This window comes from Cavia porcellus, unplaced genomic scaffold (assembly GCF_034190915.1).
Source record: "Cavia porcellus strain 051 isolate PalLab524CR breed Dunkin Hartley unplaced genomic scaffold, mCavPor4.1 scaffold_4, whole genome shotgun sequence".
NCBI classification, from domain to species: Eukaryota; Metazoa; Chordata; class Mammalia; order Rodentia; family Caviidae; genus Cavia; species Cavia porcellus.
The window spans coordinates 44937538-44952333 of record NW_026947487.1 but is presented as its reverse complement, the minus strand read 5'-3'; the positions used below and the strand labels follow the sequence as shown (position 1 = coordinate 44952333).

Here is a 14796-nt window from a genome sequence, read left to right as displayed (position 1 = left end):
CATACAAATCAGATTAAAACACCCTTAATCAACAGATTTGTATTTACATGTGCTTTTTGAATATATAACAGGTAAGGATGCAATGAAGACGTTTTTACAATATTTATTAAGATAACAAATTTATAAATTGAAAGACTCAGAGGCACATAGTTTAAAAGGCCAATACCATGGGAATAATGAAGTCAACACAGAAGAGTAATAAGATATGAACAGTTACAACCAATACAAGGTTTTTTAAAAGCCATATTCCCCCAATGAGCACATCATAGGAATCATCCTTCAAAATTACCATGATAAAAAGTTATTTTATTTCCTTCAAAGAAAAATAATTCTTTCTACCTACCGAGCCTAGAAAATCCTATTTACAATTAACTGTCCTGCCCTTCACCAGTATGGCCTCCTCTATTCTGTCATTAAAAGTACTGAAAACTTTATAGCTATTATATTTACAAATGCACATATTTAAATTTGCTCTTCATTGAGAACAACTGAATATATACTTAAATCAAATCACAATACAAATGCTTTAGTGTTGAAAACACATTTTGTGGGGACAGGTGTATGGGAAGAGGTGTATGTAGAAGTGTGTTGTTTCTGAAGGATTACTAGGCCAGTAAGTCTGATAAAACCCAAGGTAGTCACAAAAACAGGTCTTTGTTGATGAAGAATTTTATTTCTGTTTTTACTGGACACACTGGGCTTCTTCAGTCAACCTTTACCACACTGTATATTTTGGTAACAAACCAAAAGCATGCAAAGAAGCCAATAGTTCCTAGAAAAGAAAAAAACAAAAACAAATACATTTTTACATAGCGTTCATAATTTACATCAACATGCATACTTTAGAAGTTCCTTTAAAAGTTCCAAAGCTCTAAGCTATTATTAATGGTCAAGAAATACCACATCCATGGCTGTCTGAAAAATATGAAACTACTTCAAATCAAATTTCTTACAAATACAGGTATGTTTTTATACTGTAAGAGTATCTAAGCTTTCCATAATATACATTGTTTTCTTTACTATGTACCTAATACTGAGTTAAAAAAAAAATGAAAAGAACATCAAATTTTCTTTTCTGTTTAATAGGAGTATTTTTCCACAGCTGGGAGGATATAACTCAGTGGCATAGCACCTGCCTGGCAAGCACAAAGTTGTGAGTTTGGTTCAAAACAAACAAAAATAAAAACTGGAAACTTTTGTCACAAAATGGAACTGTTACTAAAAAATTTTTAAGATCTGGTGAAAATAACTTTTAGGGGGCTGGGGATTTAGCTCAGTGGCATAAGCACCTGCTTTGCAAGCAGGCGGTCATAAGTTCAATCCCCGGTACCGATAAAAAAAACAACAACAACCAACTTTTAATTACTCAGTCATAGAATAATTACACAGGGGTTATTTCTCAAGCAGAGTTATTAGAAGTTATCAGTTTTAAAGAATTATACTGGGGATTTAGCTCAGCGGCATAAGCGCCTGCCTTGCAAACAGGCAGTCGTGAGTTCGATCCCTGGTACCAATAAAAAGGAAAAAGACCAAAAAAAAAAAAAAAAAAAAAAAAAAGAAGAATTATGCTAAAAAATAGAACAATGCAAAAGCAAGTTTTTGCAAAATGTCAAAAGTGATACAATAGCAAAGATGCCCCCAGAATACAGGGACAGGCGGCCTGGTCACACAGCACAGGGCCCTTCAGTGTGAGCCACCAGACCGTCCACGCACGAGGACACTGACATAGCCAAGCTGCTGCTTCATCTTGCTAAGAAGAATTTACTGCCTTGGCCATCTCTGTATACTGCTACGCAGAGTAAATGAGGTAATTCATGCAAATATTTACATCTCATTTTCAGAGATCTTCATCAAATTAGAAATAAAAAGTTTGAAAATTGGGGACACTTTTCAATGTGACAAAAATGAAGCTGGAAAGAGTTAAGTGACTGCCTCAAGAATTCTAGCTTTTTCTGAATTTAAATGGAGTGCACTTTTAAATTTAGTTACTGCCAAGATTGGTGGTCTGTAATCCCAGCACTCAGGAGGCTGAGGCAGGAGGATCACTGTGAGTTTGAGGCCAGCCTTGCCTCTGAAGTAGGTTCAATGCCAGCCTGAACTGCATAGCAAGATCCTGTCTCAAAAAAAAAAAAAAAAAAAAATTTGTTTAAAGACTTTTTTTTTTATTTTGTATTTTTACTGGTACCAGGGATCGAACTCATGACCACACACTTGCAAGGCAGGCGCTTATGCCACTGAGCTAAATCCTCAGCCCCTAAAGACTGTTTTATAAAAGAATATATACTAAGTTGTAAAACTGCCTGACAATTTAAAAATAAATTGAGACACACCATTTTTTCCAGGGTCAACCTCTGAGAAACTCATATGCAAAAACACAGATGCATACAGAAAGGGATGGAGATGTTGCTATGCCAGACGTGATTTATATTTCAAGTCCCAACTGCTTTTTAACACTGTTATGAAGGTAACATACAGACAGTGCAGTAAAGAAAATTTTCTAAATCAAGAGAGCTCTAGAGGTGTCAACTGTGACTACACCCAAACCGTAGCAACACAAGCACCTGCTGGGCTCCAGGTCCCAGCCCTGGTGCACTGTGGAGGACACAGGGGTCCCTCTGGGAGCTTCACAAGGGTCACGAAGGTTTGAGCAGAGGCTAGGGTTAATTTTATAAAACCAATGGTGAAAAATAAAACATTTAAAAAGCCTTGTGCTCAGCAAGAATTAGGGTGAGCGGAGAATACATCTTAGATGAGGAAAACATACATGCTTTTAAGCAGGCAGTACTGCATTTCCCTTACATACGATGCAGAAGCACAGTTATAATGGGCCAGATTAGCATCACTGCATTATTTATGGTTCTGTGTTTTTCCTTCTCTCTTTCTTACTGAGAAATACTGTTTATTACTACCATCCTGGTACATTCATCGGACACAACGTAACACTGAAAGTGACATCTTTCTATTTTGTAAAGTGGATTTTGTTTTATGAAATCAAATGGTGTCGGCTTGGAGCTAAGCCAATACAGATCCAGCCAACCACACAGAAATCCTGAGGCTTTGCAGTGCTCCATTCTGTTTCGCTGAGTTCTGAGACAGGGTCTTGCCGTGCAGTTCAACTGGCCTTAAACTCACTATATATCTCAGGCTGGCCTCACACTTGTAGTGAGGCTTCTGCCTCAGCCACCCGAATACTGAGATCACAGATATGTGTCACCATGCCTGGCTTCTTACTCTTTAACAAAATCCCTCCTACAACATGAAATGCAGGAGAAGTTACTGTGCTCACTGCCTATTCTATTCGTTATGGTTCCAGAATCTAGATTATAAATCTGTTTAATAAAAGAATGAAAATACGACATTAAGTCATAAACAATAAACCTTAGGGGACAGCTAAGCTATGATTTCTTTATGGGCATCTACAGTTACACAGAGTCAAAAAGAAAGCAGCTCCTTGCTTCCTAAGCTTCCTCAGCTCTCCCATTTAGGAACATTTATAGCTGGGACCCTAACCTGAATGTACCATCCTGAGATGCACAGCACGCCCTGGCCCCCGCCTGGCTCCCTAAGGACCTGGATTGGGAACAACCCAAGTGCATGGAGCCAGTCACATACTGAGACAGCAGCTGGCCCACTTTGCTCTACCTCTGCTCTTCAGCATAACACAGGAGTAAAAGTGCAACAGTTCTAATGGAACTCCAGCGGCATGACAATCCCAGATATAGCTTCAGATGCACATTTTGTATGATATTACTTTTTTAAGACACAGAAAGGTCCCATGTTTTTTTTTTAAGTTTAGTCATTCACTCCACAACTGTTAACCAAGTAGGCACTGGGGGCTAAGAGACCTTTATCAATTCAATTTGTGGTGGCTCCAAAATTCTGATTAAACTCTAGCTTTACAAATATAAAGTAAATGTCCGTCTTAATACACACCACATACCATCACGTGTTTTGGTTCTACAGTGGAGCTACAACCTTCCAGTTCCAACTGCCAGAGGAAGGGCTGTCCTATTATTATTGCTTCTTGATGCCACCTTCTGGGCCCCATCTGGCCATGTCCTCAGTGTGTCCTATGACTTGGCCTAGGCAGCCACAGCACTCCACCCACTGAGAGGGCGCAGAGCACGTGCACCACTCAGGCGGCAGGGGCAGAGGCCACAGGCCAGCTGCTCTGTGCAACGCGTGGACTCTGCCTGGTCTGTGGCCCTGACTTCTGTCACCTTCACAGAGCTGCACTGCACAGAACAGTGTGCCAAACCATGACATTTAGGGTTGGGGGCCAAGGACTGGAGCACTAAATAAAAGAAGCCTTCATGGGATTTTTAAAGAGAAAATGTTTATTGTGTAAAATTATTATGCTAAAAACAGTCTTACCTGTAAAGAGAAAGAAGATCAGAACCATTATCATGGTATAACCGAAGTACAGAATTGTACTTGCTGTTCCTGTGATCTGCAGCTTGGAAAAGAAGTAATGTATTGCATATATTAAGAAATACACTGCGGTGAAGCCGCTGGTGAGGAATGAGCGCCACTGCCAATGGTAATCCTAGGTAGAGGAGAAATCAAACAGCAAGAATTACCGGCCCACGATCAGAAACATGTAGCTTTCTAAATTACGGACCCAAAACACCTCGCGACAGCCCCCAAACCTCATTTCTGCTATCAGTTCCAAACCCTGGCTTCTACTGAATTTTGTGTTCCTCTGGCCTCACTGAGGGCATTGAGAAGCATATCCTACCTACTGTGAAGCTACTTAAAAACTCGCTAAAAATCTGAAGCAAAACAAAAAACAGTTTATGAGTAATAAAGCATTTGGCTGTAATTAAATTTTGTGATTCCCAAGGAAAAGCAATGTACAAAAGCATACATGATTCAAAATACGTATTAATTATATTAAAGTCTAGTCAATTCTGTATCGGGAGAGCTATCCTATTAAAGTCTGGCTAAAACGCATATTTGGTTATTACTAACATAATTTAAATAAGCTAGGTGATTAAAGTAGCTCCTCTTACTTTTATATAAAGTGCCACTGCTTATGGCTTCGTAGAACTTTTAAAAGCAAACCAAGATTAGAAAATCCCACAAAACCCGTATTTCTTTTTTTTTTTTTGTCTTTTTCCTTTTTATCAATACCGGGGATCGAACTCATGACTGTCTGCTTGCAAGGCAGGTGCTTATTCCGCTGAGCTAAACCTCCAGCCCCAAAACCCGTATTTCAAAACTGACAACCCAAATTCAAGAAAACCAAACCAAAGCACCATAGCTCTTAAAAAAATTCAGCAGAGAGTAATGAATGTCTGGAATGCTACCTCCTGGGGAGAACAAGGCTTACAAGTTTGAGACCAGTCTCAGAACTTTAGTGAGACTGTCCCAAAACAAAAAGGGTTGGAATGTAGCTCAATGGTACAGTGTCCCTGGGTTCAAGTCCCAGTGAAGAAAAGAGGAAGGGAGGAAAGGAGGGAGAAAAGAAGGTTGGGGAGGGCGGAAGGAGGGAAAGTAGGTTTCAGCGTATGACAACTACATGCAAAAAAAAAAAAAAAAAAAAAATCAGGCTTCTTTCTTCCTTCTTTTTATTTATTTTTTGTGGTCCTGGGGATTGGACCTCGGGCTTCTCACCTGTTAGACAGGCAAACTTTTCACTGAGCTACACTCCCAGCGCTCTTGTGTTTACATACCAGCAGTGAACAATTTAAAGAATACATAGCTGAACCAAGGAGAAGAAAGACTTACATGGAAAGCTATAGAACACAGTTGAAAGAAATTACAGAAGACTTCAAGTGGGGGAAAGACATTCCATACTCAGGATCTGGCAAACTTAAGACTGTTAGGATGGTAGGGTCTCTGAAGTACTCCAGGGAGTCAGTGTAATCCTTGTCAAACTTCACAAGTTTCCCTATCAAACTTTTCCAAAAGTAAAAAAGCTGATCCTCAAATTTCATATGGAATTGCAAAGGGCTCTATATGGCCACAGCAATCTTGAAAAAGAACTAAGCTGGAAGACTTATCTGTCTTGTATTTCAAGAGCTTACTCCAAGCTCTGGTAACTGTAAGTGTGGTACTGGTGTGAGCATATAGACAGGCGACTGGATCAGAACAGAGAACTCAGAAATAAACCCAAATATCTATGGCCGAGTATTTCCAACAGCAGCCAACTCTGTTCAAAGGGAAACAAGTTTCTTCAACAAATGGTGTTGGGACAACTGGATATTCACATACAAAAGATTAAAGTTGGATCTCTATCTCAAATCATATATAATAATTAGTTAAAAATGAATCAATGCCTAAATATTTAAGTTGAAACTGTAGTATATAGAAGAAAACATAGAGGTAAATCTTCCTAGTCTTGAATTTGGCAATAAATTCTTAGGTATGACATTAAAAGCATGAGCAAGAAAAAAAATTAAATTAGACCTCACTAAAATTAAAAACATTTTGTAAAGGTTACCAAGAAAGTAAAATACAACCTACTGAATGGGAGAAAATATTTGTAGGGGCTGGGGATTTAGCTCAGCACCTGCCTTGCAAGCAGGTGTTGTGAGTTCAATCCCCGGCACCGATAAAAATGAAAAAGACAAAAAAAAAAAAAAAAAAAAAAAAAAGAAAATATTTGTAAATCAAGTATTTGACAAAGGTCTATATCTAGAATACATAAAGAATTCTTAAAACTCAACAGAAAGACAATTGACCCAATTAAAAAATGGTCAAAGAACTTAAGTATATATTTTTCCAAAGAAGATATACAAATGACCAACCCACACAAGAAAAGAAGTTCAATATCATTAGTCACTGGAAAATGCAAATCAAAATGTGCTATCATTTCATACCCACCAGGACAGTTATAATAATAAACTAAAAAGAAAACACACAGAATGGAAGTGTAGGCAAGGATTCACAGAAACTAGAACCATTGGACATCACCAGTGGGAATGTAAAATGGTGATTCACCAAAATATTAAAGAATTAACACAGGACAAAGCAATTCCATTCGTAGAATATGTTCAAAAGAACTGGAGAAAAAAAAAAACCCACAGAAAACCAACCTGTTGTTCATGAATGCGCAGAGCAGCACTATTTAGAGAGACACAAGGTAGAAATGACTCAGCTGTCCATCATGGATGAATGCTTAAACATTCACACAGTAGAATAGTACGCAATCACACAAAGGAGTGAAGGATAGGTACTACACCGCAGCCCTTCAAAGCACTCTAAGTGGGACAAGTCAAATGCAAAAGACCGCAGACTGTATAATCCTGTTAGTAAGCAGTAACCAGAATAGGTTTAGCTTTCAGAAACTAAAGACAGACTAAAGAAGGAAATGGTCTCATGTGAGCAGGAAGAATAAAAATATTTTGGAACCAGTGAGCAGGGATGGTCGTTCAGCATGGAAAATGTACAAGCACCAGGAATTCTTAACTTTGAAATGATTAATTTTATGTTATATGAACTTAATTTCACTTTAAGAAGATCACACTTGGTTTAAAAGCTAGACTTTATCTTTTGTATAGAAAATAACTATAAAAGAATGTATTTAACAATCTAAACCTTTAAAAACCAACTATAGTACATAAGGATGTAATAATTTTGATGTTGCCATGCACATAACTCATAACAATGTAATTGCTGAAACATTTCAATGAATTTTCCCACTGATACTAATTATTCTCACTAAATTTTCAGAATCTAGAAACATCCATGGGGTCAGGAATTTAGCTCAGCAGCACACCATCTGCCTGGTAAATGTGAGGTCCTGAGTTTGATTTCCAGTACCAAAAACAAACAACCCCCCCCCCAAAAAAAGAGGAAAGAAAGAAATATGGATGAATTTTTTTAGTTGTTTTTTTCTCTAGTGCTGTTTTTTTTGGACAGGGTTTCACTGTGCCGTTCAGATTGGCCTCAAACTAGCAGTGACCCACCTTGCCTCAGCTTCCCAAGTGCTGGGATTACAGGCCTATGCCATCATGCCCAGTCAATGCTGAGGTTGTGAACTTAGGATCTCACACACTAGGCAAGTACTTGACATCCTCAGTCCAGAATATGAATTTTTAATTGTAAAAAATCAACAGTGGAATTTAGCAGACAGTATCATTTTCAGAAAATTAAAATTCTAAAATATCGAATAGCAAAAATTGGGCAGAATGGCACGTGCCTGTAATTCCAACACTTGGAAGGCTGAGGCAGGAGGACTGTCACAAGTTTGAGGCCAGCCTCAACTCCTTAGTGGGTTCAAGGCCAGCCTGAACTACAAACAAGACCCTGTCTCAAAAACTAAACAAACAAAAATACCTAACACAAAACAGAAACAAATCTCTATTCATAAGCTCTAAATAATGTAACAAACTAAATGTCACTCAATCCCAGAAGGCCATATTTGATTTAGAAATATAGGCCAGCTTCTATCATAAATATACATCCACAGAAATGATAACAGTCAAGCTCAGAAAGTTCTAAGTACTGTCTATGAATTAACACAAGTGAATTGTTAATACATACCTCTGCACATAGGTGGAAATAACAAAGAAGTATAGTTGCTTCAGAACATGTAATAACCAAAATGATAAACACCAAAAACAGGAAGCCAAACATGTAATACATCTGGTGTGACCTACAATCAAACACATCAAGATGAAACTAAACATCTTTGACACGCTAAAGGGCAGTTTCTTCATTTTTCTTGAACTGAGAAAAAGTTGCTTTTTCCTCCAACTAACCAAACCAGTCCAATTTTCACAGGTTTAGATGGTGAGGGGTGGGGTAGGTGTGGTGCAGAAAGTGGAAGGATGTGGCCATGTCACTGGGTTTCACTTTTGATTAGGCAGAACCCAGAGCTCCTTTTTATTACAGTATGGTTAGTCTACTGTCTAACAGGGATCTAGACATATTTGAGAAAAACTGAATGGAAAGGCAGACACAAATGAGGAAAAGGCTGACACACATGGTTTCTAATCACATACGATAAAAATCAGAATTTGGGAAATCACTATAATTGAAAAGATACTCTAGTCACTAAAAAGCTCACATGTAGTTCTGATTCTGTGCTATTTCAAATTTTGGTACTGTCTGGTGACACAGATCAAGGTAATCAAATATTGACATAATAATACACTGCTGTATCACGCACGTACAAATGTGAGAGTGGCTCAAAATTGCTACCACAAATTCTCCACAGGAATGTGAAATCAGAGAAGGCAGGCTCAGACTGGAAAGGATGAACCCTTGCTCTAGTCCTCTGACAAGTGTGCAGAGGGCCTCTCTGGAGCACACAGATTATTTCAGAATATGGGTTTAGAGATGGGGTTAATGGTCTCTCACATGGCAGCTGTGTGACATAATTACTCAAGCTCCAAAACCTACTTCCATCTCTGTAAAATGAGATAATATCAAGCTGGTAGAATTTTGAAAAGTAATAAAATTTAAATAGGGATAAGTTTTTGATTAATATTAGTTGTCATCACTATTATTCTTTATCCCACAGGAAAGACAAAACAATCTTTCAGCTGTTACAATTTTAGTGTATTAGAGAATGGCTTCTATTGCTCAGAAGACACAAACAGTAATCCATACACTAAAAACAGAAGCAAAACAAACAAAACCCCCCAAGCATAATGGTAATGTATAATGGCAAAAGAGTAAGACTTCATTCTTAGCTTACCAAATGCTATTCAGAATGAAGAAAAGCTGTATAAAGATGCAGCCGAAGGGCAAAATCCCTCCCATGATAATACCAGGCAAGGGCTTTGTGTAGAAAGACTGCTCAGGAATCTGACGTGGAATCTGATTGGTTCGAACTGGGTGTTCAATGGCCTGCAGGACAAGGAGAAAGAAAGGATTTCATAATTACATATGTGTTTTCAAATTTTTTTCTCAGTACAAGATTATTGGCCTGCTTTTTGTCAGCTTCCATGCTGACACTAATGGCAATGTAAGTCTACTTAAGCCATCAAACTGAAGTTTGTATTGAGAAGCAATGAACCGACACTATCAGGTACAATGGCCAGTCTGTCTACTAGAACGAGGCAACACTGTTTCCAGCAGGTAGCCGGTGATTAATGGCTTTAGACAAAGTAAGAAACTCACAGGAGAAGATACAGTACTTGGAAAATAATACTTAATAAAAAGGTAGAGCTAGGTTTTTCATTTTAATTACATACTTAGTCTAAGAAATCAGCTGGCTCTGAAATTTTTTCAACATTTTTAAAATCTGGAGGTGGGCAATGACATCTTGATTAAGTCGCTCGATTTTACTGAGCCAAGAACATGAAAAGGGCAGTGAGAGGCAGTATGAAACTTTAAGGCCATAAAGTATCAGTGATCTCAATTATTTGCTCGTTGGTGGTGGTATAAAAAGACTTGCAACTTAAGGTATCAAAACACATCTCTGTGGGGGCCAGGGGACAGAGATGTGAAAAAGCTCAAAAACATCCTTCCACAGGGTTCACGATGATAAATTAAAATTTAAAACCTATTTTCATCCAGATCCTATTTTCAGACTAGATTGTTTTATATGCAGATACACATGTGTTCAGGCAGATAATCAGATTATTCTGCCGTGCGAACCATTTTTAACTTTCAAGCACCGTTATTTATTTATTTATTTATTTATTTATTTATTTATTTATTTATTTGTCTTTTTTGTTTTTATCGGTACCAGGGATCGAACTCACGACTGCCTGCTTGCAAGGCAGGCGCTTATGCCGCTGAGCTAAATCCCCAGCCCCCAAGCACCGTAATTTTGAAATTAAATTTAATATACACAATTCAAAGTTTTAACTCTGTTGCTTTACTATTTATCATATGTAAATTTTAAATAATTACTTCAACAAGCCCCCAAGAATTGAAAAATCTTTCGGTGGGCTGACATGAGAGGAGCATGGAAACTACAAAGGCAGGATAGTCGCTGCTGGGTCACAACATGTATAGTCACAGCTCACTTCCTTCTGGTGAGAGCGCTGGAACCCAGGGCTGCCCCAGGCCAAGCAAATGCTCTACCACGGAGCTACATGGCCAGCTCCCACATGCTATTTAACTTTGTGGATTTGATATTTTTAGGGAGGAGTAGAGACAGAGAAGGAGGAAGTAAGAGAAAGATATAGATGAGGCCAAATAAGATTCTTATTTTCTCCCTAGCCTGCAGGTGGAAGGAGGCAGCAGAAGTAGGAATAGCAAACTAGAGGAGGGGTGGAAAGAAAAAGAAAGGAAAGATTGAGCCTTGACTGTAGTCTTCCTTAAGATCAGATATTAGGAAGGAAGCAGTACAATTTATTTCAAAGCCATGCATCAAAATAAAGTGCTATTTTTACTTTGTGGTCACTTTTCTTATAGGTTCACTTCCTAAATCATGGTATTTATTTACGTAGTTAAGTACTGTGCACTAGTGACAATTCTACTTAGGGAAAACGCACATTTTTAGAGTAAAAGAGGTAAAAAGGTACCAAAAATCTACAATTTTCCTTTATTTACTTACCCATTTTTATCTATTTGTTTTTTGTTTTATCTTTTTGAGATACAGTTTCACTATGCAGTTCAGGCTGGCCTTGAACCTAGGTTGCTCCTCCTACTTCAGCCTCCTGAGTGCTGGGATTGCAAGCATGCACCACCACGCCTAGTTTCTATTTTTCCTTTGTTTTGCTTTGCTTTTTTAGTACTGGAGATCAAACTTACAACCTCATGCCTAACACGCAGGTGCTGTGCCATTCAGTTTTATCCCTGGCCCCTCTATTTGATTTTAAAGAAAAGGTCTCATTATGTAGTTCAGTCTGGTCTTAAACTCACCACGTAGGCTAGGCTGGCCACAATCCTCTTGCCTCAGTCTCCCAAGTGCTAGGATTATGGATGTGTACCACCATGCCAGGCAGAGTTTTCATTACTTTATATCAGCATTCCTTTTCCAATTAATCTATATTAGTTTCCATTTTTACTGTAAAAAACTCTGAAATCTAAGAGTTAATACCTTAATACCTCTGCCCTGTTCCTAGTACCAGTGGGTTTTTTGTTTCTTTCTGTGTTAACAGTACAGGGGACTGAGTGCAAGGCCTTTGCAGTGAGTCACATCCTTAGCTGTTTTTCACTTGTGGACAGGGTCTTGCTAAGTTACCTGTACTGGGCTCAAACTTGCACTCCTCCTACCTTAGCCTCCCAGAGTGCTGGGATCACTGGCATGTACCACCATATCTGGCCTAAAATTAGAGTTTTAAGAATTTTCTATGAAGTCTAGATTCTGAAAGACAAGTTCATATCTGTTAGATATTTTTGTAATGTTTTTTAGGGTGGCATAGGCTAATTTCTACAGTTGAAATTCATCTGATAAGTTAGTATCTATAAACTTACATTCTTCTTAAAACCAAAGTATGCACCAATAAAAGTCAGAGGCACAGATATGCAGAACCAAAGGGCTAGTATGGCCACCAGTGTGCCAAAGGGAATAGCCGCTGACGATCCTTCTCCCCAGAGGATTAGATTCATTATAAAGAAGTCGGCAAACACGATTCTGAAAGACACAACAGGCTTTTGGGTAAAAGCAGCATTAGAAGCAAAATGAAGTGGTAACAAAACAGATGACATTGCAGCTTGTTTCTAACTGCCGCGTCCTGGGTTACATGAATGTGAAACTTCACTAGAGGCCGGGGATGTAGCCCAGCGGCACAGTGACTGCCTGGCAAGCACAAGGTCCCAAGTTTGATTCCTGACACCAAAAAACAAATGAACAAAACAACAACTTCAATAGAACCTACCAAGCTGTTTCTTTCTGACTGGTTTTGCCTAACTGAAATTCCCACTAGCCGACTGTGCAAGTTAGCTTTCCGTGTTTTCACGGCCGTTTCAGGCTGTCTTTTCCACGGCTGACGGCGGCGGGCCTCTGCTATCTGCTGGCTGTCTAGGCTCTACCTCCTGTGGCTCACCTACTGCTCATGGGCCGTCTGGGCTGCAAGTCTTTTGCAAAGTCACACAGGGAATTGTTACAGACTCTGGGACCTAATTCTTCATTATAGATCCTACTCTCAGGCTGCAGACTTTCCCCGTTTAAAACATCTGAATGTGTAACTCAATTATTTTTGTGGCTTTCTTCTTGATACACTTTTTTAAAAAAAATCAGTACAAGGTCTGCAGTACACATGTTTACATTCCTTGGGTAGAGTTGATGTACATGAACACATCTTAATTCCTTTCTCCATTCCCTTTCCATCCCCTCCTCCTCCTGTCATCTCTTGATCTCCTTTCCATTTAAGAAAGATCTGTCTCCCTACTTTCTTTTTTTCTTTTGGTACCAGGGATGAACTCACGACTTCACGCTTGCCAGGCTGCTGAGCTAAACCCCAGGCTCCTCCGTACTTCCTACTATCTTTTATTTTGCTTTTTAATTTATGTGTACTTTGGATTTCTCATATAAGAGAAGCCTATGATATGTAAGCTCAGGTGTCTGATGTTTCGCTCAACATTACAGTGTCAAAATGCATCTGTTTTCCTACAAATGACTCATTTATCCTTTTTTATGACCTAGTAGTAGTCCATTGTATGAATGTACCACATTTTCTTATCCATTCATCTGCGGATAAACATACAGGCTGCTTCCAAGATTAAGCTATTATGACGTGCTGCTGTAAATATAGGTGTGCAAGGATCACTATAACATGGTATTTTTAATTCTTTCAGGAAGATACCTCCAATGGAACAGCTGGGTCATATGGAATGTCTAGCTTTAGTTTCTTGAGGAATTTGCATACTGATTTCCATAGGGGCTGTACTCGTTTACATTCCTACTAATAATGCAGAAGGCTTCCTTTTCCCCCATAGCCTCGCCAGCATTTGATATTATTTGATTTCTTGATGACTGTCATTTTTCCTGGGGTAGGAGGGAATCCGAGTGTTGTTTAAATTTACATCTCTCTTAACAGACAGTGATGCGGAGCACTTTTTTATGTATTTACTGGTCATTTTTATTGCTTCTCAAAGTGTCTATTCATCTTACTTGCCCTTTTTTAAAATTGGGTCTTCTCTTTGGGGAGGTCTGAATGTTTCTGAATTCTTCATATAGTCTAACATTAGTCCTTTGAGGGAATGGCTGGCAAAATTTTTTCTGATTCTGTAGGCTTTTTCTTCTCAATACACTTTTTAAAAAACATGGCTCTATTACATAATAACCTACACACTCTGCAGTTTTTGTTTTATGTGGTGCTGGGAATCAAACCCAGGATCTCAATATGTACTATGCATGCAAACTACCACTGAGCTTCCATTCCAGCCCTACACAGTGTTTCTTTTTTCCCCTTTTCTTTTTTTCTTACTACTGGGGATTAAACCCAGAATTTTCCACACTGAGCTATATTCACAGACTTTTTACTTGTATTTTTGATTTTTTTTTTTTTTTTTTGTATTTTTCATTTTTATCGGTACCAGGGATCGAACTCACAACTGCCTGCTTGCAAGGCAAGCACTTCTGCTTCTGAGCTAAATCCCCAGCCCTTTTGATTTTTATTTTGAGACAGGGTCTTCCTATGCCGTTCAGGCTGGCCTTGAACCCACTTTGTAGCCCAGGCTGGCCTTAAACTTGAAGGCAAATCCTCTTGCCTCAGCTTCCCAAGTGCTGGGATTATAGGCATTCACCACCATGCCCCAACTTATGCTTTATTTTTCAGACAGGTTTGCATTAAGTTGCTAAATTGCCTGGAACGGGCTTGATCTTGTGATCTTCCTGCCTTGGGCTCTCAGACTGCTGGGATTATATATGCACCACCTTGCCTGGCTCCTACAGAGCTTTTAAAACACTGCCCCCACCTTTATCTTTCATGATCTAGTTTAAGA

At 38.8% G+C, this 14796-nt stretch overlaps 1 protein-coding gene across 1 annotated transcript in view; it reads right to left on the bottom strand.

Moving 5' to 3' along the window:
- Positions 1-87: 87 nt before the first annotated feature.
- The window catches only part of Tm9sf2 (transmembrane 9 superfamily member 2), a 61498-nt gene continuing 46789 nt past the window's right edge, over positions 88-14796 (bottom strand). The window contains exons 13-17 of the mRNA XM_003477601.5: positions 12325-12484; positions 9650-9801; positions 8491-8602; positions 4375-4546; positions 88-772 (exon numbers count right to left, since the gene is read on the bottom strand). Of these exons, the coding sequence (XP_003477649.2) occupies positions 705-772; positions 4375-4546; positions 8491-8602; positions 9650-9801; positions 12325-12484 (664 nt within the window). The 3' untranslated portion in view covers positions 88-704. The remainder of the gene's footprint in view (positions 773-4374; positions 4547-8490; positions 8603-9649; positions 9802-12324; positions 12485-14796) is intronic.